Genomic DNA, 22,821 nt, shown 5'->3' with positions numbered 1-22,821 from the left:
AAATTCTGTTTTCTTTGCACTTGTTGATGTAAAGGCAAAAAACACATCTCTGATAAGCCACTTCTATGGGCAGATCCAAGTCTTCAAATGCAGATTGCTGACAAATACTTATATAGCAGGGGATAGCAATTTCCAGTGAAGAAATGGGAAGGGCCTGTAGCTGAATGACAGTGTGTGTGCCTGGCATACAGAAGGTCCCAGATTCAACCCCTGGTATCTCTAGTTAGCTAGCAGGTGCTGAGAAAGACCTCTGCCATGAGAGCTGCTGTCAGTGAGAACAGACAATGCTGGGCAAGCTGGATCAATAGTCTAACCTAGCATAAGGCAGTTCCCTCCGTTTCTGAACAGCAGGTGGGTGCTAAATCTGAGATGTTTTTCTGCAGCCAAATTAATTTCTCCCTGAGCTGAACTAGGAAAAAAAATGGCTAGGATAGAAGGGTTGCATAAGCAAGAATGATGGGCACCTCCTTCCACTTGCTGCTTTGGAAGAAATCATTTTACCAGCTTTGTATTTTGAACAACATGGCATCAGTTTTGTATATCTAATATCTATTCAATGAAATAATGAGAACTTTCTACATCAGCCTTCATCAACCTGGTGCCATTCAGCTGTTTTGGACTACAACTCCGATCAGCCCCAGTCACCATGGCCACTGGGCACCAGGTTGGCAAAAACTCATCTACAAGGTCAGCATCATGTTGAAATCTAATTTTGAAAAGCACTGCCATCCTCAGTTATTTCTTTCAGTGCAACAGGAACGAAAAGACCCAAGCAGTATGGAAGTAAATCTATACCTCCACTGAAGCCACCTGAAGATATTTCTTCTTCAAACACATCGGAAAACACTTTTCCTGCATTTAGCTTTGCAAGCCGACCTTCAATAAACTGCAATAAAAATAGTGGATCAAAGCAATTATGTTCAAGGATTCACACTTAAAAATATCTATTTAATTACACTACACAATTCTCCAGTGGTTAGAGTCAAGCTAAAAGTCAATCAAGAAGAGTAACATTGTTCAGAAATGTTTTTAGTTGTACTTTCCAGAGATAAAGCTAAACAATAGTGTTGTGTTATGTGCCTGAGAAGGCATGGGTCTTGGGACTGGGTGTTAAAAGCAGATGCTTCTGATCTGTTCTTCACAGAGAATTCCAGAGAATTGTGCTAGCTACCAAATCAAATTTAAGGTCAAATATTTATGGAACCTAAATATTTGAAGGCATGTGTCCTCCCACACCAATCTGTCTGTGTGTTAAGATCAATTGGTTGTTCCGCATCTGAGGAACATGCAACAACCAGGGAAAGGGCTTATTTTGTTGTAGTATCTTGATTATGGAACATCCTTCCTCTTGATACATGATTACTGCCAATGCTGATGAGTTTCTGGCACCAATTGCAAACCTACTTATTCCAGCAGGCCAGATTTTGATACTGTTATTGTTGCTACTGACTTTGCTGTGGTTTTATTTACTCCCCTTTTTCTGCTCCACAGTTGTAGCTGGGAGTTCTTGGTTTTAATGTATATTATGGTACCCCACCCCTGTATTGCTCTGCGATGAAGGGCAGGTAAAAAAAAAATTAAATTATACTTGAACCTAACAAATTGAGTGTGGCTTCAAATGTGGGAAATCTCCATAGTAATTTAATTTTGCAGTTAATTCGGTCTCCGTGTGCTGTACAGTTCACTACTTGACCATTTACACCCAGTGTGGGGAATTTTTGGCTCTCCAGATGTTGTTAAACTACAACTCCCATCACCCCTGACCATTGGCCATGCTTGCTGGGGTTGATGGGAGCTGTAGTTCAGTAACATCTGAAGTGCCAAAGGTTCCCTATATCTGATTTACACTAAAGAATCATGCGCTGTTTGCTGAAGAAATGTGCATGGCTTATTTGACCCAGGAACAGAGCTTTGCTCCAGTCAGTCAAGTTTAACAGCATAACTCAAGGAAGGGTCAACTAATTTCCTCAGTATTACTGTAGATCGGGACTAATGAACTGGACCTTTCACAGCACTTTATTTTCATAAGGTTCTTCATCCATATTCAGTTGTGTATGTACTGGCTAGCACATGGCCGGAATTTAAATACAGCCCAAACCCCTTTCTTTATGATTGTCCTTTGTAAAGTTTATTATTTAGGCAAATATATTGGCTCACTTCACACCACGGTTTGAAGTACTGGGAGTGTGCCATGGTTTGCACACTCCATTCTTTCCTTTACATCCATTCTCTTCTTCCTTTCCTGGTTTGTCTAATTATAGTATTTTCAATGATAAAATCAGACATACTATGGTTAATGCTAACCATGGTTTGCTAACCCACTTCATATCATGTTTTCAAATCATAGTTTGAAGACAACTGCCATTAGTGCCAATTTGACTCTCATGGCTATCTATGATTAACAGAAACTAAGAAACAGAATAAGAAATCAGCATGTGAGCCTGAGGGATGGTCCTAATTTTCTGCCTGCTTATACACAGGATGCATGGCCTGATTGGAGAACCAGTGATGCCAAGTATATAAGATTTAGAAATGTTCACAATTAAAAACAACTTAATAAAACTCCCAAAAGAAACTAAAATGTTCCATTAAAAGCCTTGATATGCCGCAAAGGTTTAATAAAAACACAGAGCCTTCCCTCACCCTCCAAAAGCACTGACATTTTTAGAATGCTTTCAAGCAGTAATCTATTTTGGTTGGAGTTAGGTAGCCTGTATGAGATAAACGGAGAAAGCATTTGACTGATTACGCATTTTTCAACATGAATTACTACTAAATTGCTGTTAACTGTAACAGTACACAGGAGCCAATAGAAATTAATTATTTGGCTGACTGTCATACACTATCACAGATTATCCAAACAGACCCGTCAGTGACAATCTGATGCTTGTCAATGGATAGACTGATGACATGAAACAAACTGTTCCATGAGTACAATTTTTTTAAAAAAGAAGATAAATGCAGACACAGCAATAGGAAAGCGCACACAATCACTAGCAATTATTTCCTCTTCTTCTCAGCTAACATTTTACCCATCCCACTTAAACTGGCTTTTTCCCAAATGGGTTTGGTTCATGGTCAGACCACAGTATGGGATCACTGGATTACTTCACAGCAAGAATGAGATAAAGCACCTTTAGCTACCAGTGTGTAGAAAACATTCTTTGAACCACAAGACTTTATCTATTTGGGGAAAGCTAAGAATTCATCCCTTGCTATAAAACCAACACATGATTTATGAATAGCCTAATCATTAGGTAAAGTTACACAGACAGAAACTGAGCTGTTAAGCTTTAGGATCTGGAGGGCTGGGGGAGAGGTGTAGTTTTACACAGGAAAGAGCTTTAATAAAAATGGGAGTTGCATACAAATGAATAGGGGTTGCACAGAGCAGTATTTGGTAGATTGGATTTTAATCATACTTGGTTCACTGATTTTAGTGGGTCTACTCAGAGTATGACTACCACTGTTTCATCTGGCCCCTAGTTTAAAGTTTCACATTTTTTATGCTTTAATGTTACTCACAAAATCAAAAACATAGAAGTAACAGGGAACCTTTCTGCTAAATAGTATCAACTTTACAATGGATCTAACCACCTCTGGCTTTCAGATCACTGTCTGAAAAAGAGTGGTCCCCAAGTTATAATAAGTGGTCATTAATATTCTAAAACATTTATTACAGTAGTTTTAAAGTTTGAACAAAGAGCACATTTGTACAAAAAATTCAAAAGGGCTGAAAATGCCAGATGCACTTCTGAATGCTACAGTAAGTACACACAAAGAAGTGCAGAAAGAGAGAGATGCTCAGTGCTCTGTTCCTGGCAGTCTATGTACCATCATGGAAGGAGTTCTTCCAGTGATCATATTTGTCATATTGTATACAAGTCCGATTTCCTGGTTCCAAATCAGGTCAAAAAGTTATTCTTTTTTCCTAAAGAACTTTTTCTGTGCTTTAGAGTTAGCATTATGAGAACACGCTCTGATCTTTTGTTCTTGACTCTTATAATTCCTTTAATAATGTCTACCTGCCTTCAACTGCAGTGGCCGCTGTTTTCTGAAGCAACTATAAGCAGCAGTGCAGACGTTACCACCAAAGATTTCATGTACATGAGGCTCAAGCAATTATATGTGTTGATTTACTCCAAGAGTGCTGATGCCAGCAGTCTCATACATTTACTTGCCATCATAATCAAAGTTAAATAATCCCACCTGAGGCCTCTTACTTGTACAACCAAGTAATACTGGTGTAAATAGACATAACCAGTGTTTCTTAGTAATGTATATATGGAGATCCTGGCTATTAACAGTGATATAGCATCAGATGGCATAGTACCATAGTAGACTAAAAGTATAGTAACTAACTCCGTGGTTATTACAGAAACATATCTTTGCTTTGTAGCCGCATAGATATCCAGTGTCCTCCCCTAGTTGGATATCTTCCCTGGTGATTTTCATTTCTAAGTAGGTGGCTTTGAATATGATAGGAAGGCAGTAAAAGGGAGGATACAAGTACTTGCCCCTTTGTGGAGCCTCCAATCTAGTCCAAAGTTTTCCATGACCTATTCATTATATTGGTGCTATATTACACTGTTTATACATAGCCTTCATTATCTAGGCTATGAATTTAATGATTTAACTTCCACAAAGTTTCCAGAGCTAACACATGGATATGTCTTCCAAAACAATAGTAATGAAAACTGCTTCCTACTATCTACATACTATTCCACTATTGGCCTTTGGGCTATTTACAAGATTTATTTTCTGGGTTTTTTTAAAGGAATGCTTAGCACTGGAAACAGCAAAGTTTTAAATTCAGCCATCTTATGATTCAAATAACCTTGAAATAAACCCCATTACAAATAAGAACTCTTGGATAAGAAGCAGCTGGATGAAGGATAAGGAGGAGGAATGGTATCAAAAATAAACTGAAGAAGTGGTAATACATTGGCTATAAAAATGAAATAGTTTTAAAAACATCTTTCTTTCCCTCTAGGAAGATAATATTTTTGTTCTATCCAATTAGAAGTTGTACATATTTCACTTATATTGTCGTAAATCTCTGCCTCAGCCATTAAATCTCAGAGACAAGAATGTACTATTTTTTATAATGAAAGCTGCCTACTACACTGTGAATTTCACTTATCCATCATGGTAGCATATCTTCAAAGACAGCTAGCAGATTAGTTAAGCATGGCCTCCCCACCTAAGATTCCTGCTGCTTTAATCAGAGAGGATGTTTTCCACTTTGACCTGTAGCTTGTGTTGTAGTGTTTATCTAACACTATAATAACAACCTTTTTGAATTGACCCCTTGGCCATATATTATTTTGTTCTCTCCTCACCCAAGCAGTGGATTTCTTCATGATATCCATTTAAGGATCAGTTTCTTTCAGACAAGAGAGCACCAAATCTTATATAATGTTTCTTAATATTTATTGACAGACCTAAAATAAATGGATGGAAAGCAGCAGCCAGAACTGGCAATGCTATGTCAAGGGCAGAATTGGAGCATGTCCCCTAAGTCCAACAAACTTAGTGCATTTCCAGATTGTTTGTATTAAGCCCCCATCCCTGAACACACAACTGCAAATGTAGCATTTGAGATTTGGTGGTGGTGGGGGAGCAATTGAATATAATGCACAAAAATCTCTTCCCCTGCTACATCTGGGAAGAACAGATCAGAAGCATCTGCTTTTCACACGCAGTCCCAAGGCTCATGCCTTCTCGTGCATGTAACACAAAACTACTGTTTAGCATTGTATCTGAAAAATACAATTAAAAACACTGCTGAACAATATTACTCTTCTTGACTGACTTATAGCTTGAGATTAACCCAAAGTGAATCCTGCATTAAGAAACGCATTACACTATTATTAAAGAAGCTTCCAAGCTTTTAGCTATGTGCTCATCAGTACAATATTGTCTGAATTATATGACAAATGCATGATCTATGAACATATCATGTTAGCGAAATATTAAATGCTTGGATCCATTGTCCAAGAGAACCAATAATGGTGGCCTTTAGTGGCTATGGGTTCTATGCAATGGAGTCACTTAGCTGACATTAAGACTTCCATCAGTCCAACAGAAGGAAACACACATACCCCTGCAGTCCCCCCATCTGAAGGGTTCCCAACATTTACCATCAGCTAATAAAACCCTACATGTTCAGTTTAACCATAACCTCCTTTTAATGGAAGAAAGATGCTCTCTATTACTTTGAAGAGTGTAACAGAATCTTTTGACTACAGGATGAAGACAGAAATAAATTATTGCTTGCCTTGGATTACTCAAATCAGAATTACAGATATGAGTATTGGGAACATATTATGTAGATTGCATTCATCTCTCTGTTCTTCAGTTTGCATACACAATGTACATTAGAAGAAAACTAGATCAAGAATCCACTGCAGTACCTGTTTAAAAAGTTGAAGATTCACTGCAGTTTCCAAAAACTGTTTAGTAGTGCTGGAACGATGCTTGACAAAACTTTCTTCACAGAAACTGACAGGCTCACCCTACATTAAGAGAGAGGGTGTTAGAAAGATAGTTCTTTGGGAACAGTCAGTGCAGTTCTAATTGACACCTTTTCTTCTTCTTTGTCAATAATTTTCTGCATTGCAGAATTATGTTGATAAACTCACAATTAATATCCTTCAAGCCATGTGGACATTTACTGACTCCCAAACAAATAGAGAAAACAGAAGTAACAAAAACTTCATACGGAGGATATCTTAATTTATATTTTACACTGAGAAAAAGATTTGGGATTATTCTTGCCTACACATGAGTTAACTTCAGGAAAAACAGAAACGTCTAAAGGGATCTTGGCAATGTTCAAAAACAAAATGTAATACTGTTTATGTACTTTACCATACAAGGAATGTTATGAAATAATTAAAATTATACAATAGCTTTTCCTCCACAAGTCCCTGTGCCACATTAATTTAAAAAACCTCTCTTCTGACAGGAAAGCAGGTTGTTAAAGGCAATGGGGGGGGGGGCTGTGGGGAATATCTTTGAAATGTGGTAAAGAGATATATAAGACCAAAATGAATGAGAACTCAATGGTTATATGACCCATGTGCTTAGATTTCCCACTGAAATCAATAGGGTAGAACCATTGATTCCCTACCTGAAAGGTAGTTCTGTGTTGCTGTGCTCTTCCCCGATGGAGCCCTCACTCTACTTCCCTCCCTCTGACCCGGGATCTAGAAAAGAGTCAAGAGGTTCTGCATTCAAAGAAAGGGTGACCTGGTCATCCCTGACAGAGGTGAACCTGATTGTACCCCTATCCAAAGCAAAGGGGTTAGGAGAACAAGAAGTAGAGGCATGTTCTGTGAAAGTAGAGGCTTCCCTATGGTTAGAGCACTTAGCATGCACCAACATATGCCTAGGAGGCCTGGCATGCAATAAGGAAGGCACACCAAGGTCTGCAGAACCATGAGACATATTGGGTTACAGAAGGAGGGGGAGGGGCAGCCCTTAACTCTGCAGATAATTCCCCCATTAGGGCTTCTTTAATTTGTCTCAGGATGTTGGCACTGAGAAGGAACTCTTGGCCAGTGTCATCAGAACACTGAGTATGGGACAGAGGCTGTCTTGACTTCAGATAAAGCTGGAAGGGTCTGTTGAAGTAGTGGAAGAGACTCTGCAAAGCCCATAAAGTCCTCCTCTCCAGAGGAATAAGGAGACTGAGACCACTGTTGCTGAATTTGGGTCCCTGTATCAACATGGCGGTGGGAAAGGCACCCCTCCCTTTTTGTGCTTTGCAGCCAAACGCTTGCTGTTCATGCTGTGAAACAGGCGGCTTCAAGGTCAGTAGCTTTTTTGCTCCCAGGGCTTGGCTTTTGCCATGGGGAGGCACCAAATGTTTGCACTTCTGCTTGAACTTGTGGGCTGCAGGGAGTGCGGTTGCTGTGGATGCTTCTGGTGAATGACCCCCGGACGCCATTACCACAGTCCCGCTGGGGTAAAAGAGGCAAGCAGAGTGGAACACATGCACCCGATATGAAGGCTCGGTGGACTAAGTGCTAAACTTTTAGAATAAAAAATACTATCAGATCCCGTGTTCTCCTCATAAATAAGGCTTACAACAACCCCTTTTGAAACCCACCAGAGATGTTCTGGACAGCTGTTCATTTGCTTTGGGGCTACCATCATGGAAGTCCTGCTTCTTGTGGAGGCTGACTTGACTCCCATAACACATAAATAACACATTCAAAAAGCCTTTTAAGTTGAGACCTATACCAGTCTGCATCAGTGTCTGAATTGTTTAATATGTTTTTAATAATGTTTTTAACCCTTTTTTAAAGTTGTTTTTTTAAAAATGTTTTTAATGCTGTTTTGTTAATGTATTTTAAGATCTGTTTCTATGATGTTTTAAAGTGTTTTAGTGCTTTGTTTGCTGCCCTGGGCTCCTGTTGGGAGGAAGGGTGGGATACAAATAAAATAAATAAATAAATAAATAAAATATTGCATCAGATGCACCCCCTTTTGTAACCACTAACATGGAAATGTCAGTGCTTTCCTTTGTTGATTTTTAGATAGATACTTTCAAACACATGTATAATTTTAAAACTATTATTTTGCCCAATAGTAAGGCTGAAACAAATAAAAAAGTCTGCACTTTGTGGTAAAACCTATCTGGTCAAGCAGGCTTTAAAATGACCTAATTAGTGCAAAGCCATTTTTAACAATAGTTTTTTGTGTAATGTCTGCTCTTCTGTTTTTTTCCATCTGCTCTTCACCTGATCTGGATAACACATTCTTATGAAAAGTATTCATTATGCTCTCATAAAGGCAAAGATCCTATCCCTCTGACACACATACTTGAATCTATTGGCTACTTTTAGAAGATTAATGTAAAACAGTAATTCAGAATGGGCAATTAATACAAAGAGCAAAATATAAAGAATCAAGGGCAGTCCAAAATACCTTAATCACCTTGTATAGTATATACTACATCACCTTCGACAGTAAATTTACTTTGCAATTGGTTATTGACTCTTGAGGGGAGGGGTTCTCCATGTTGCTAGAGTGTGACCCTTTTGTTGGAGTATAACTCATGTAACAACTCACACTGGAATATTCTGTAACTACAATGATTGCATATATGCTGATAGCCTAAAATAGGATAGGAATCATCTCAGGCATAGGAAATGAGAAGCTCAGAGGTATCTCCTACGTCAATTGTTATTGTAACAAAACAGAGACACCTTTGAGATGGAGGGTTCAGGCTATTTTGATACACATTTTATTTTGATACACATTTTATTTATGTGCATGATCACTGTCCCTTTGAGCTTTCACCCTCACTTGCCGCCCTGGGCTACTGCTGGGAGGAAGGGCGGGATATAAATCAAATAATAAATAAATAAATTTACTCTAGCATCCTATGGTGCTATTTTACACACATTTTCTTATACAGTAGGGCCCAGCTTTACAGCGCTTCGCTAATACAGCGGTCTCAATTAGACGCAATTAGACTAAAGCCCCACTCATATGGCACTTGTTCCGCTTTCATGGAGGTTTTTGGGCATCACACGCCATTCTATTCAATGGGTTCCGGTTTACAGCGGTTTTCGCTTTACAGTGGGGGTCCGGAACATAACCCGCCGTATGAGTGGGGCCCTACTGTAATTCCTGTTTCTAGTATGGTATCTCTATGCCTAGGGAATTTTGGGAATGCAACTACCAAGCACAATCTATATAAAATTACTGAGGGGTGACCAACAGCAGCTCTAACAAGTATAGAAAAGATGCCATATTTACTTTTTAAAAATCTCAAATTTTTGTTTAAAGGCTATCTTTTGCTCTTCTGAGGTGTTCCCAAACATCTCTAAGATATATCTAATCTACCTGTAAGGACATAGGAACATAAAAAGACCCTGCTGGATCAGGCCAGTGGCCAATCTAGTCCAGCATCCTGTTCTCACAGTGGCCAACCAGATGCCCATAGTAAGCCTGCAAGCAGGACCTAAGCACAGGAGCACTCCCTCCCTCCCTTCACGGTTTCCAGCAACTGGTAATCAGAAGCATACTGCCTTTGACTGTGGAGGCTGAGCATAGCCATCATGGCTAGTAGGTTTTGATACCATTATCCTCCATGCATTTGTCTTTTAAAGCAGTCCCAAGTTGGTGGCCATCACTGCCTCCTCTGGGGCCAGTTCCATAGTTTAACTATGTGCTGTGTGAAGAAGTACATTTATCTGTCTGGAATCTTGTTGTGTTGTGGAAGAGTAAGAAACTCTATCTACTCTCTCCATGCCATGCATAATTTTATAAACATCTATCATGTCACTTCTTACTTGCCTTTTCTCTAAACTAAAAAGCCTCAAATGTTGCAACCTTTCCTCATAGAGGAGTCGCTCCATCCCCTTGGTCATCTTGATTGACCTTTTTTTGAACCTTTTCCAACTCTACAATACCCTTTTTGAGGTAAGATGACCAGACCTGTACACAGTATTCCAAATGCAGTTGCACCACAGATTTGTATAATGGCATGACATCAGCAGTTTTATTTTTAGTACTTTCCCTAGTGATCCCCAGCATGGAATTTGCCTTTTTCACAGCAGCCACACACTGGGTTGACATCTTCATCAAGCTATCCACTATGACCCAAGGTTTTGTTCCTTGTTAGTCACTGCCAGTTCAAACCCCATGAGCATATACGTGAAATTAAGATTTTTTGCCCTGGCATCCATCACTTTACAGTTGTTCACATTAAATTGTATTTGCCATTTTACTGCATATTCATCACTTTGGAGAGGTCCTTTGCTCTTCACAAACTCTTTTTGTTTTAACAGCCCTGAACAATTTAGTATCATCAGCCACCTTGGCCACCTCACTACTCACTCTAGATTGTTTATGAACAAGTTAAAAAGCACAGATCCCTGGGGGACTCTACTTTCTACAGCTCTTCATTGGGAGAACTGTCCATTTATTCCTACTCTCTACTTCCTGCTTCTTAACTAGTTCCTAATCCACAAGAGGACCTCTCCTCTTATTCCAAGAGTCTTTAGTGTGTTACCTTTTCAAAAGCTTTTTGAAAGTCCAAGTGCATTCTGTCAATCACATCACCTCTATCTATACACCAGCTTGGGCCCTTTTTGGACAGAGATGACTTGGCCACAGTCATGCTTATTCGTGTACAGTCGAATAAGAAGAAGGCTTCTTCTTCTGTATGCTCTGTTATTTTATCTTTAACAATATTTTCTACCAGTTTTCCTGGGACAGACATTAAGCTAACCGGCCTGTAATTTCCAGAATCCCCCTGGAGCTTTTTTAAAATATTGGTATTACATTGGCCACTTTGTAGTCCTCAGGTATGGAGGCAAATCTGAGGGACAAGTTACATATTTTTGTCTGAAGATTAGCTATTTTACATTTGAGTTCTTTGAGAACTCTTGGGTGGATGCCATCCAGACCTGGCAATTTGTCAGTTTTTATTTTGTCTATTAAGCCTAGAACTTCATCTCTTGTCACCACTATGTGCCTCAGTTCCTCAGACTCCCTTCCTGCAAAAGTTAGTTCAGACCCAGAGATCTGCCCTATATCTTCCACTGTGAAGACAGATGCAAAGAATTCATTTGGCGTCTTTACAATCTCCTTATCCTGCTTTAGCACACATTTGACTCTTGTCGTACAAGGATCCAACTGCCTCTCTAGATGGTCTCCTGTTTTGAATGTATTGAAATATGTTTTTGTTGTTGGTTTTTATGTTTTTAGCAATGTGCTCCTCAAATGCTTTTTTAGCATCCCTTATTGTCTTCTTGCATTTTTTTTGCCAGAGTTTGTGTTCCTTATTCAGACAAGACTTCCATTTTGTGAAGGAAGCCTTCTTGCCTCTAATAGCTTCTTTGACTCTGCTCTTTAACCACACTGACATCCCTGGTCGTACCTTTCCTGATGTGCAGTATACACTCCACTTGAGCTTCTAATATTATGTTTTTAAACCACTCCCAAGCATTTTGGTGTGATTTGACCCTCTGGACTCTGTTTTTCAACTTCCTTTTTACCAATCCCCTCATTTGCGAAGTTTCCTCTTTTTAAGTCACAATTCTGTTGGGTCACAGTTCTGTACAATTCATAGATAAATGATGAAGCCCTATACACTAATAGAGAAGTCATTTTCCATATGACAATCCACGTACAAGAGGGAGGTATCAGTCAGCTTCAGGGAACTCCAAGGTTTGGAGAAATAAATAAGTAAATAAAATTTGAGATTAATGGGCAAGGGGAGTTATCATCAAGCCACAGATATTTCATCCCTAGCATTGTTAGAGGAGGAAGTAAGTTTGTTAAAAATAGGCCAGAGAAGTAGAATGTCTGAAAGGCACAGAAGAGTGTAATACTTTTGAAACCACTGGAAAACTTGTAAACCGCCCAGAGAGCTTCGGCTATGGGGCGGCATATAAATGTAATAAATAAATAAAACTGCTTGTTGGGTCCTAGTAGAGGCTGCAATTCACAGTATCATGATAGTTCAAGTAACATAAAAAGGTAAAGGGGTCCCCGCACTTATAGTGCGAGTCATTTCCGACTCTTAGGGTGACGTATTGCGTCGTTTACTAGGCAGACCGTATATATGGGGTGGGATTGCCAGTTCCTTCCCTGGCCTTTCTTTACCCCCCTGCATATGCCGGGTACTCATTTTACCGACCACGGATGGATGGAAGGCTGAGTGGACCTCGACCCCTTTTACCAGAGATTCGACTTCCTCCTTCCGTTGGAATTGAACTCCGGCTGTGAGCAGAGCTTCGGCTGCGTTACCGCCGCTTACCACTCTGCGCCACATTGTGTCATGGTGCAGACATTTCAGAGTAAGTAAAGTACAAGGTTACCTGTGGTGTAAATATTGCATGCAGAGTATTAGGCTTTAATACTTAGAAGTTACTCTAGCCCATTCCAGTAAGAACAGTTTGATTGAAGGGCTCCTTTTGTACATGCACACCCCAGTATGCACAAAAAGTTTACAAGCGTGTCAACTTTCACATAAATGTTAGTGTTGTAGCCACTCTACTCATAACTGTCATAGCCTCTGCATGTATCTAATGTTGCTACAATACCAGAGAAGTGCTTCCTATTTATTTGTCCTTTTTAAAAAATGTATCCTGCCTTTCCACCAAATGGTTAGAGTATTGGTAACACTCAGATAGGAGCATGGGCCAGAATCCAAAGAGCTACACTGGGAGTCCTTCATGTACACAGGGGCATCCCCCCCTTCCTTTCTAGCAGCAGCCTCCTGTGTCTTCCTGAAGTTTCCATGAGGGTGGAAAGAGTCTCCAAAGCAGGAATTTATGTCAGAGAGTGGAAATTCCCAATTGACACATCAGCTGTCCATGATTCCATGAGCACATGGAAGTTCTCTGTGCCTTGAGCTCTTTGGATTCTTTTTAATCTATTTGCCTCTGGTTTAGATATATTCCTAAGATTTCACAGAAATTGTTGTGACCCTAAGAGGCTTCAGAAATACTTTAAAATTAGCAATTATTGCTAATGAAATTCCATAAAGTTTTTTCTGATGGAATAATTTTTTTTCTGATGAAATAAATTTCTGACATCGATTTGCTTGTTGATTGTAATGCTTAGCCTAGAGAGTAGCCTTCAGAAGAATGCTGTACTGATACTTAGTGGATGTATGCTCTAATGGCTCCTTTACTATTGATTTACAACATGCTTTCAAAGTTTATTCGATCAAGACCTAGTAGGGAATCTACACTGAAAACTGCTAATACTTGGACTAACCTCCCCATGCCAAACGAGATATCTGTCCTCTTTAACAGCAGTTGCTATAGAATTCCCCCCCCCAAAACCCTCATTTTCATGGGCTGCTGGGCACAGCAGGACTCATTCCATTTAAGCTGAATTCACATTTTAAGCAAGCACCTTAATATAATTGTAAATAACTCTGATGCACTGACTCAAATGGAATAATCATCTTGAGTATGGGATGGTAAGCTTAACCTATACAACTGTATTAAAAGGAAAAGAAAATCTGGTCTAGCAGTGGAGATATTCTTGCATCTAAAAACTGTATGTGATATGAACCAGAGTTCTTTCCATGCAAAACAAGTCATTTGCTTGGTTTGTAATGTTGATTAATTAATTTTTGCCTGAGATATTGCAAATTGATTTAGGAGTATTTGTGGTTTGACTAACGGGGTGTTTATTTGCAACTGCTATTCTTTGGGGATGGTTCACACAGGATGGACTTAGAAAACCAAGAGGAATGTGGTCACTACTTAAAAGCACAGTGGTAAAAGAAATGCTTTGCAAACAGAATAGCCCAGGTTCAATTCCTAGCATATCCAAGACTGAGAAAGATCTCTGTCTGAGCCCCTGGTCAGTCTCTGCATATCAGAGTAGAAAACAGACAGGGAATGTGCACTCTCAAAATCTCCTTGTAGGAGGAAATCCCTGGCTGGAGGACTTGCACTGGTGAGTGGAAGGGAGGGTGTTGGGTGCTGGTGGGGATTTGGACTAGATTGGAAACGTGCTGATTTCCTGATTTTGTAAAAAAATAGCGTGGGTTATTTCTAAGCCGAATTGGGTGCAAACAGGGGCAAAGTTAAATTACTTTAAGCTGCATCCCCTTGGAAAGAGTTGGCGGTATTGCTTTTTTGCAAAAGTGCTTCTTAGAGCGATCAAAATGCAGAGAAGAACAGAGTGAAGTTGGGATCTGGGTGATGGAAAAGCTGTCCATAGTGCTTCTTCCATTAATAGGTTACAAACCACTTTCCTATTTTTCTTAATTATTTATTTCTTACATTTATATTCTACCTTTCCTCCAAGGAGCTCAAGATGGTGTACATGGTTCTTTCTCATCCATTTTATACTCACAACAACCCTGTGAGGTAGGTTAGGCTGAGAAGCCGTGACTGGCCCAAGGTCACTCAGTGAGCTTCATGGCTGAGTAGGGGTTCGAACCCTGGTCTCCCAGGTCATAAGGAAGAAGGGGAAGTTAGATTGGGAAACAGGGGAAGCTGAAGGTAGAGCCTGGAGGGCTAGGGAAAAAGGATTTAAGAATGAGAGCTCTCGCCTGAACTATATGTAAAAAGATAAGAAGTGGAGACTATGCCATCCTTTCCATTCTTAAGTTTTTCTCTCTGTTTTAGCAGGCTACTCCCAAAACAATTAAGTCAATGAAATCTTGCTGTCTAGGTCAAAAGAAGTGGACAAGAGACCATGACAGAAGCATGGCCACATTTATTACAAACAAAACTTATCAAGAAAATGAACACAGAAAAAACAACTTGCTAATTTGTGAAATAGCTTGGGAGGAAAAAAATACATGACAAATGTGTAACTCTTCATGATAAAACATGATGAAAATAATTACAATAATATACTAAAGAAATCACATTTCTTAAAAACATGTATCATGAAAAGATTATAAAGAATATAAACAACTACCCTGATTTATATTGGACTTCAAAAAATCTGGCATTGTTTCAGAAAGCTAGCTAAGAAAAAGATAAATCTGAAAAAGATAGTGATGCCTCTGCAAGAATAGAGAAAATCACCCATATATATTTTATTGGGTGGTGTATGTTACATTTTTAACAGAGATTTGCCTACCCAGAGCTTTGTTTAAACTCTAAGGCTTACCAACTACAGTTTGAAAAATCAGAGAAATTAAAAGCTTAAGATCTGGTTGTATCATATTCTTCACTAATGAACACTCTACAGTATCCTCCATACTGATAAATGCAAGCAGAGAAGAGTGCAAGAAGAGATAGTTTAAATCTTTGAGACAGCAGAACTGAGATTTAGGTTATGTAGGTCTTGGAGGCCCTTAGACCCACACTTAAAAAACCTGCACACATTATTTGGGGGGATGGGAAGGACTATATAGTAGCCTTCTGCAATTTTAGTTAGAAATTTACTCGTAAATCTGCATACACACAATTAATGTACGTTAAAACTCAGCTAGGTGAATTGGGGGTGGGAGGCAAGAGTACATAAAGAACCCTAATGGAGGAGCATACTAGAAAATGGAAACATGATGCTCAAAAAAACTGCTATAATATTTATACATGGAAAATGAATGTAGTTGTGCAGTACTAGCATGGAACAAAATCCAACGTTTTTAAGGTATCTTAAATTACTATTTACTACTGAAAAAATATTTAAGAACAAAAGACCAGTTCTTCTGTATTTTTTCCAGCTGTTCTGTTAATATCACATTTTACTGTACATCTACTATTGTTCTCAGTGCAAAGATGATTATGATCCTTGAATCACTTACATAGTTTTGGATATATAATTTTTTCCTAAATACAGGTGAACTGGATATAATTTAGCCTTCTAAACTTGCTCATTCTAATGAATCTTCGGTTAGGGAGAGGAGTAAAGCAAATGTTTTGGATGCTTCAGGTGTCAGGTTTAATCTTAATCTTCAGTTCAAAGGATCTTAGATAGCAGGGCTGGGAAAGACCTTCACTTGAGGCTCTGAAAAGTCACAGTAAGTTGGAGTAAGATAGTATTGAGCCAGATACACCAAGAGTTTAACTATGTATAAAAGGCAGCTTTTTTCCCCTCGTGTGGTTGTCATGTATTTCAAAGAAATGGAAAGCTGTATCAGCAATGCAGTCACATGATTTTAGAACTTCTACTATAACTTATTTTCTCTACACATTGGTTGCTTCCATGTAAAAACAGAAACAGTGTTTCTGGCATGTCTCACCAGTGATATGGTGCTAGAAAGAATATTTAAAATGAAATAGCTACAACCTGTCACAGTATTAGATAAAAATATGGCTAAGCTGTTTGCTAAAGAGCAATGCTTTACATAAAAAAAATTAAGACTGTGAAGATACAGGCTTTAGAACAGGGGTGGCTAACCTGTGTTCTGCCAGATACTGCTGGACTACAATTTCCATCATCTCTGATTGCTGGCCATGCTGGCTGGGGTTTACAGGAGTCAACTTAGAGGCCCAGGTGGCCTCAGGGACTAGGAGTGCCTTTTACCAGCTTCAGCTGATAAGACAGCTGTGGCCATGGATAGCTTGGAAAGTTTGACCTGGATAGCTTGACCACTGTTGTCCATCCACTGGTAACCTCTAGGATGGAATAATGTACTTGAGGTTGGTCCAGACGCTGCAGCTGATGTAAAATGTGGCAGCGTGACTGCTCACTGTTCAAGGTTCAACGTTCTGGTTTGGTGTACAAAGCCTTATACAAAGCCGCACTCAGCTTGGAACCAGGATACTTGAAAGATCGTCTTACCCTTATATACCCAGTTGATCACTAAGCTCTGCAGGTGAGGGCCTCCTGCAGATACTATCTTATCAGGAGGTCTGTTCCATACAACATAGGAAGCGGACCTTTAGTATAGTGGTACCTACCCTTTGGAATTCCCTTCCCTTAAATATTAGATAGGCGCCATCTCTGTTATCTTTTCAGCACCTACTGAAGACCTTCCTCTTTCAACAAGCCTTTTAAATAGAGCCTTACCCCAGACTGTGTCTGTGTTGGAATTTAAGATGTTTTTAAAGCTTTTTTAAAAAAGATATTTCTAAAGGTGTTTTGCTGTAACATGTTTTTAAAGATGTTTTGTTTTAAAATATTTTAAAGTCTGTTTTTATGCTTTAGAGTGTTTTTAGTGTTTTTGTTTGCCACCTTGGGCTCCTACTGGGAGAAAAGGTGGGATATACATTTAATAAACAACAACAACTTCAACAAAATCTGAAGGACCACTCGTTGACTATCTCTGCTTTAAAAGAACAGATATTTACCCACCCTACAAAAATGCCAGGTTTTCAGCAAGATCATCATAAAAACATCACAGCATTGAGCAGCTTGCAGGTGAATGTGTGAACTGTACCCACTGGGAAAAACTGTAGCTGGGCCAGTGCAGATGCAATTCTGGCTCCTTGTAAATGAAATCATAATTTCCAGACTGGGAACCAGCTTCTGGTACATGTACCCACACTCCAAAGCTATTCTCACGGCCAACCAGACATTTTTTGTACACTAACCACATTGTGTCTCTAAGGTGGAATAAAAGTGCTGGGTATTTGTTGGATGTTTCAATCTGTGAGCTCATGAAGGGTTTTTCCTATTGTTGCCGTTGTTTTTGGTCACTGTATTTTGCCTTCCACAAGGCACTTGTTTACCTGGAGGGCATATAGGGGGGTTTCCAACTGTAATGAGATGGTTAGCATTCCTCTTTCCAGAGATTAAGAACATTTGCAATCTTAAGACTCAAGAGAAAATGAATACTTGAACTGTATAGCTTACAGGTTTGTATCTTAGTGCATCTCTGTAGGATCCAAACAATGCTGCCTGTGCCCTAAGGAAGGCCCTGGCTACTCCATCACCGGTAGCTGTGGACTGCTTCTTCAGTTTATTTTTCAAGGCCGAGACCTGCATGACAGAGAGGAGCAGTTACATTAACACCTCAGAAATTGGTACAGGAAGGCACGAACCCAATCAGCAGGCAAACCATGGTGTCTGCAGGTCAGCCAAAAATTCATCCTCTTCCTTGATAGCTTATCTTTTTAACTGCAAAGAACACCTGCTGGTCTGTTAATTGAAATGAAAGCAGGGGAGGACAGCAAAGTGCTAATGCAAATTGGCTTATGCTCTCTTTTTTTCCCAAGGCCTCTTGACATAAATAAGCTTTAATTATTTTACAGTAAATGGCTTGTGAGCCTCCTCTCCTGCAGATTTCTTGCCACCATCATAACATGTGCCTACTTGTCTAAGATGAAGTCAATTGGGTATCTTTAATTTGTCTGTGTTACAAAAGATTCAGTTGGAGGCAGACTTGAAGCTAAACTTATCACTTAGCCCTATATAGTGACAGGGCTCCTACTGATGACTATAGGAGACAAACTCACAAACACATGAGATTTTTCCCTTTCCAAAACAGACTTCAGGAAAGCCTCACTGTGAGACTGGACTGCCTCTGCTAGATGTTGGCCATTATACAACAATTTTTTTTAAAAAAAACCCTATAATGGCTTTCCCTTCCAGAACAGCAGTAAACTATAGTTAAACATTAACTATGGTTTAATGAGATGTGTGAACCAGGCTTCTGTGTGCCACATATGCAACATGTTTGATTACGATTACATTCATCCTTCTGTGAAGATGGCATTGCAGATGTCAATCTTTTTTTAAAAAAAACTATGTATGCATGAATATCTTTTTGTTTTTTTCATGCAAGCAGTCATGGTTATTCTTGTCAGTGATGGCTGTAATTGAAGCGTCAATCTAATTAACAACTAAACTCTGAATAATGCTAATGAGAGCTGAACACGGCATCAGAGAAAAGACCAGCTCTACAGGTGATAAACCTTCACAGTAGTGACATTTTCCAGTGTAAAGTCACAGTTACTGTGATCTGATCAAAGAAACAGACCCCCATTGGGTCCAATTATAACTACAGTTTTGGGGAAAAAATATTGAGTTATGATGTTCATGATCTATGCAGAAAGCCCTTTACGGTATAGGTCTTCTCCTTATAGCTGTGATCTTTTCAATTTATATCCAAGCTTCATAGATCCAGATAAAAGTTTAGAGTGTGATTCATTTACTCCATGGAGAGCCTACACCAATGTTCACTTAAACTTCTTTAAAAACCACAAAAGACAATATATATATATATATATATATATATATATATATATATATATATATATATATATATACAACCCACAGTTTTAAAAGTTACGGACTTCAAGGTTGCAAATAAATTCCTCTAATTTTCTTGCCTGTGAGTTAGAGCCTACTGTTACACTGAAAGTTTAAAAAAGAAAGAGAAGTGAAGTATACATATGCCATACACAATCTTTGAAAAAACTAGGTGCAATAGCAACTGTAGTTATATCTGAATAAAGTGGGAACCTGTGAAATTTTGTGAAAATCCTTGATTAATTCCTGTGTTGCTATCAGGGCAATTATGTTTTATAAAACAAAGTAATTTTGGCAACAACCATATGCACATCCTCAGAAATAAGTAGCACTGATCTCAACAGAACTTCCAAGTAAACATGTATAGGATCAGTCAATATTATCAACAATATTATTATTTTATCTGCTCTCTTGCTCCACATCATCCTGTTTGCACTCAAATTTATAGAGGGCTGATTAAAGTGTTCCATCTGTGTTTTTCAAATTAGTTTAAATGCAAGAGAGTGTTCTCTGAGACTCACAGAATAGGGACCTAACAACAACTGATGTTGATTTTGAAAATTTAATATCAGGCGTTTCCCCCCTCCCTTTGTTATCAAGTGTAAGCTTTCCCTCCCCGCTTGCAATCTTTGTGGCATTCATTCCTATCTATGCAAAATGTGAATGGGATGCACCCCCCCCACAAGGTAATGGTTGCCTGGGCAGGATGGGAAGCGAATTTCACACACAAAAAAAATGGATTAAGGAGGTAAGTCTTAAGCCTACCCTCTCTATCGGCTTGATCTTGATAACAAGGGGTGTGGGGTTTGATATTTATTTATTTATTTTATTTTATTTTATTTATAGACCGCCCATAGCGAATAGCTCTCTGGGCGGTGAACAGCAGAGTTAAAATACAAAGTTACAATAAAACATACAAGGTCACAACAAGGTAGAGTAAAAAACATTGAATATAAAACATAAACGTTAAAATGCCTGGGAGTATAACCAGGTCTTAACCTGGCGCCTAAAAGAAAGTACCGTAGGCGCCTGGCGTATCTCCTCAGGTAAGCTGTTCCATAGTTCGGGGGCCACCACAGAAAAGGCCCTGGATCTAATAACAATCCTCCGGGCATCCTGATGGGTTGGTACCCGGAGGAGGGCCTTAGATACTGAACGAAGTGAACGGGTAGGTTCATAGCGGGAGAGGCGTTCCATCAGATATTGCGGTCCCACACTGTGTAAGGCTTTATAGGTCAAAAGCAGCACCTTGAATCTGGCTCGGAAACAAATAGGTAGCCAGTGCAAGCGGGCCAGGACAGGTGTTATATGCGCGGACCAATGGGTCCCCGTCAACAACCTGGCTGCCACGTTTTGCACTAGCTGAAGTTTCCAAACGGTCTTCAAGGGCAGCCCTACGTAGAGTGCATTACAGTAGTCCAATCTAGAAGTTACCAGAGTGTGAACAACAGAGGTGAGATTGTCACTGTCCAGATAGGGGCGTAGTTGGGCTACTAAGCGAAGATGGTAAAACGCATTCCGCGCCACCGAGGCCACTTGAGCCTCAAGCGACAAGGAAGGGTCAAAAAGGACCCCCAAACTACGAACCTGTTCCTTCAAGGGGAGTGTAACCCCATCTAGAACAGGATGAACATCCACCATCTGGGCAGGTAAAGAGTTCACCAACAGTGTCTCAGTCTTGTCTGGATTGAGTTTCAGTTTATTAGCTCTCATCCAGTCCATTATCGCGGTCAGGCAACGGTTCAGCACATCAACAGCCTCACCTGAAGAAGGTGAAAAGGAGAAGTAGAGTTGCGTGTCATCAGCGTACTGATGGCAACGCACTCCAAAACTCCTGATGACCGCACCCAGAGGCTGCATGTAGATGTTAAAAACTTAATCTTTAAAAACACTCAACATGCAAATCATGTTCATTTATTTATTTTATTTATGAATCGCTTCCCATATAACAGCCTGAAGCAATCTTTATAATAAAAACATATAAAAACAATTTCAGGACCAATACTGATACACTGTAGGATAAAAAAATCTCTCTTTAAAAGGTTCGTTGAAAAAGAAAGGTCTTCAATAGGTGCTGAAAAGATAATCGAGACAGTGCCTGTCTGATATGTAATGGTAGGGAGTTCCAAAGACTAGGTGCCACCACACTAAATGTCCAATTCCTATGTCATACAGAACGGACCTCTTGATGAGACAGTATCTGCACAAGGCACTCTTCTGAAATGTACAGTGATTGGTTGGGTGTGTAAGGGTTGAGATGATTTTTTAGGTATCCCATTCCCAAGCTGAGTAAGACTTCGTATTCTAGCATTAGCACCTTGAACTTAACCTGGTAGCTAATTAGCAGCCAATTATTTCCGTACTAGTATAATATAATGGCAGTATTCAGCCCCAGTGAGCAGTTGAGCTGTTGCATTTTGTAATACCTGCAGCTTCTAGACAACCTCATGGGTAACCCCACATGAAACACATTGCAGTAATCTAATGTGGAGGTTACGAGTGAATGGATGACAGTAGTCAGGCTATCATAGTACAGAAATAACTGTTTTATCAACCAAATCTGTTTTATCAAGCAAACTGTTTATCAAACAAATACAACTGTTTTATCAACCAAAAACTGACAATTCACTAAAAGACAAAAAAAAAACTTGCAGTTTAAGAACGTACCTATAGGCAACTGATACTCTACTTCTCCTTTTCACCTTCTTCAGGTGAGGCTGTTGATGTGCTGAACCGTTGCCTGACCGCGATAATGGACTGGATGAGAGCTAATAAACTGAAACTTAATCCAGACAAGACTGAGACACTGTTGGTGAGCTCTTTACCTGCCCAGATGGTGGATGCTCATCCTGTTCTAGATGGGGTTACACTCCCCTTGAAGGAACAGGTTTGTAGCTTGGGGGTCCTTTTTGACCCTTCCTTGTCGCTTGAGGCTCAAGTGGCCTCGGTGGCGCGGAATGCGTTTTACCATCTTCACTTAGTAGCCCAACTACGCCCCTATCTGGACAGTGACGATCTCGCCTCAGTTGTTCACGCTCTGGTAACCTCTAGACTGGACTACTGTAATACGCTCTATGTAGGGCTGCCCTTGAAGACCGTTCGGAAACTTCAGCTAGTGCAAAATGCGGCAGCCAGGTTGTTAACGAGGACCCGCTGGTCTGCGCATATAACACCTGT

The 22,821-nt window shown here is 39.6% G+C and overlaps 1 protein-coding gene across 2 annotated transcripts in view; it reads right to left on the bottom strand.

The window, feature by feature from the left end:
* The window catches only part of DENND1B (DENN domain containing 1B), a 333,504-nt gene that overhangs the window by 40,543 nt on the left and 270,140 nt on the right, over positions 1-22,821 (bottom strand). For both annotated transcript variants that reach the window (XM_061633956.1, XM_061633957.1), the window contains 3 exons: positions 18,247-18,372; positions 6,417-6,518; positions 796-886 (listed from right to left, as the gene is read on the bottom strand). In XM_061633956.1, the coding sequence (XP_061489940.1) occupies positions 796-886; positions 6,417-6,518; positions 18,247-18,372 (319 nt within the window). The remainder of the gene's footprint in view (positions 1-795; positions 887-6,416; positions 6,519-18,246; positions 18,373-22,821) is intronic.

The sequence above is a fragment of the Rhineura floridana genome, chromosome 6, assembly GCF_030035675.1.
Source record: "Rhineura floridana isolate rRhiFlo1 chromosome 6, rRhiFlo1.hap2, whole genome shotgun sequence".
Classification (NCBI taxonomy): Eukaryota; Metazoa; Chordata; class Lepidosauria; order Squamata; family Rhineuridae; genus Rhineura; species Rhineura floridana.
Note: the sequence above shows the minus strand (reverse complement) of the source record. Positions and strands in the feature narration are given on the sequence as shown.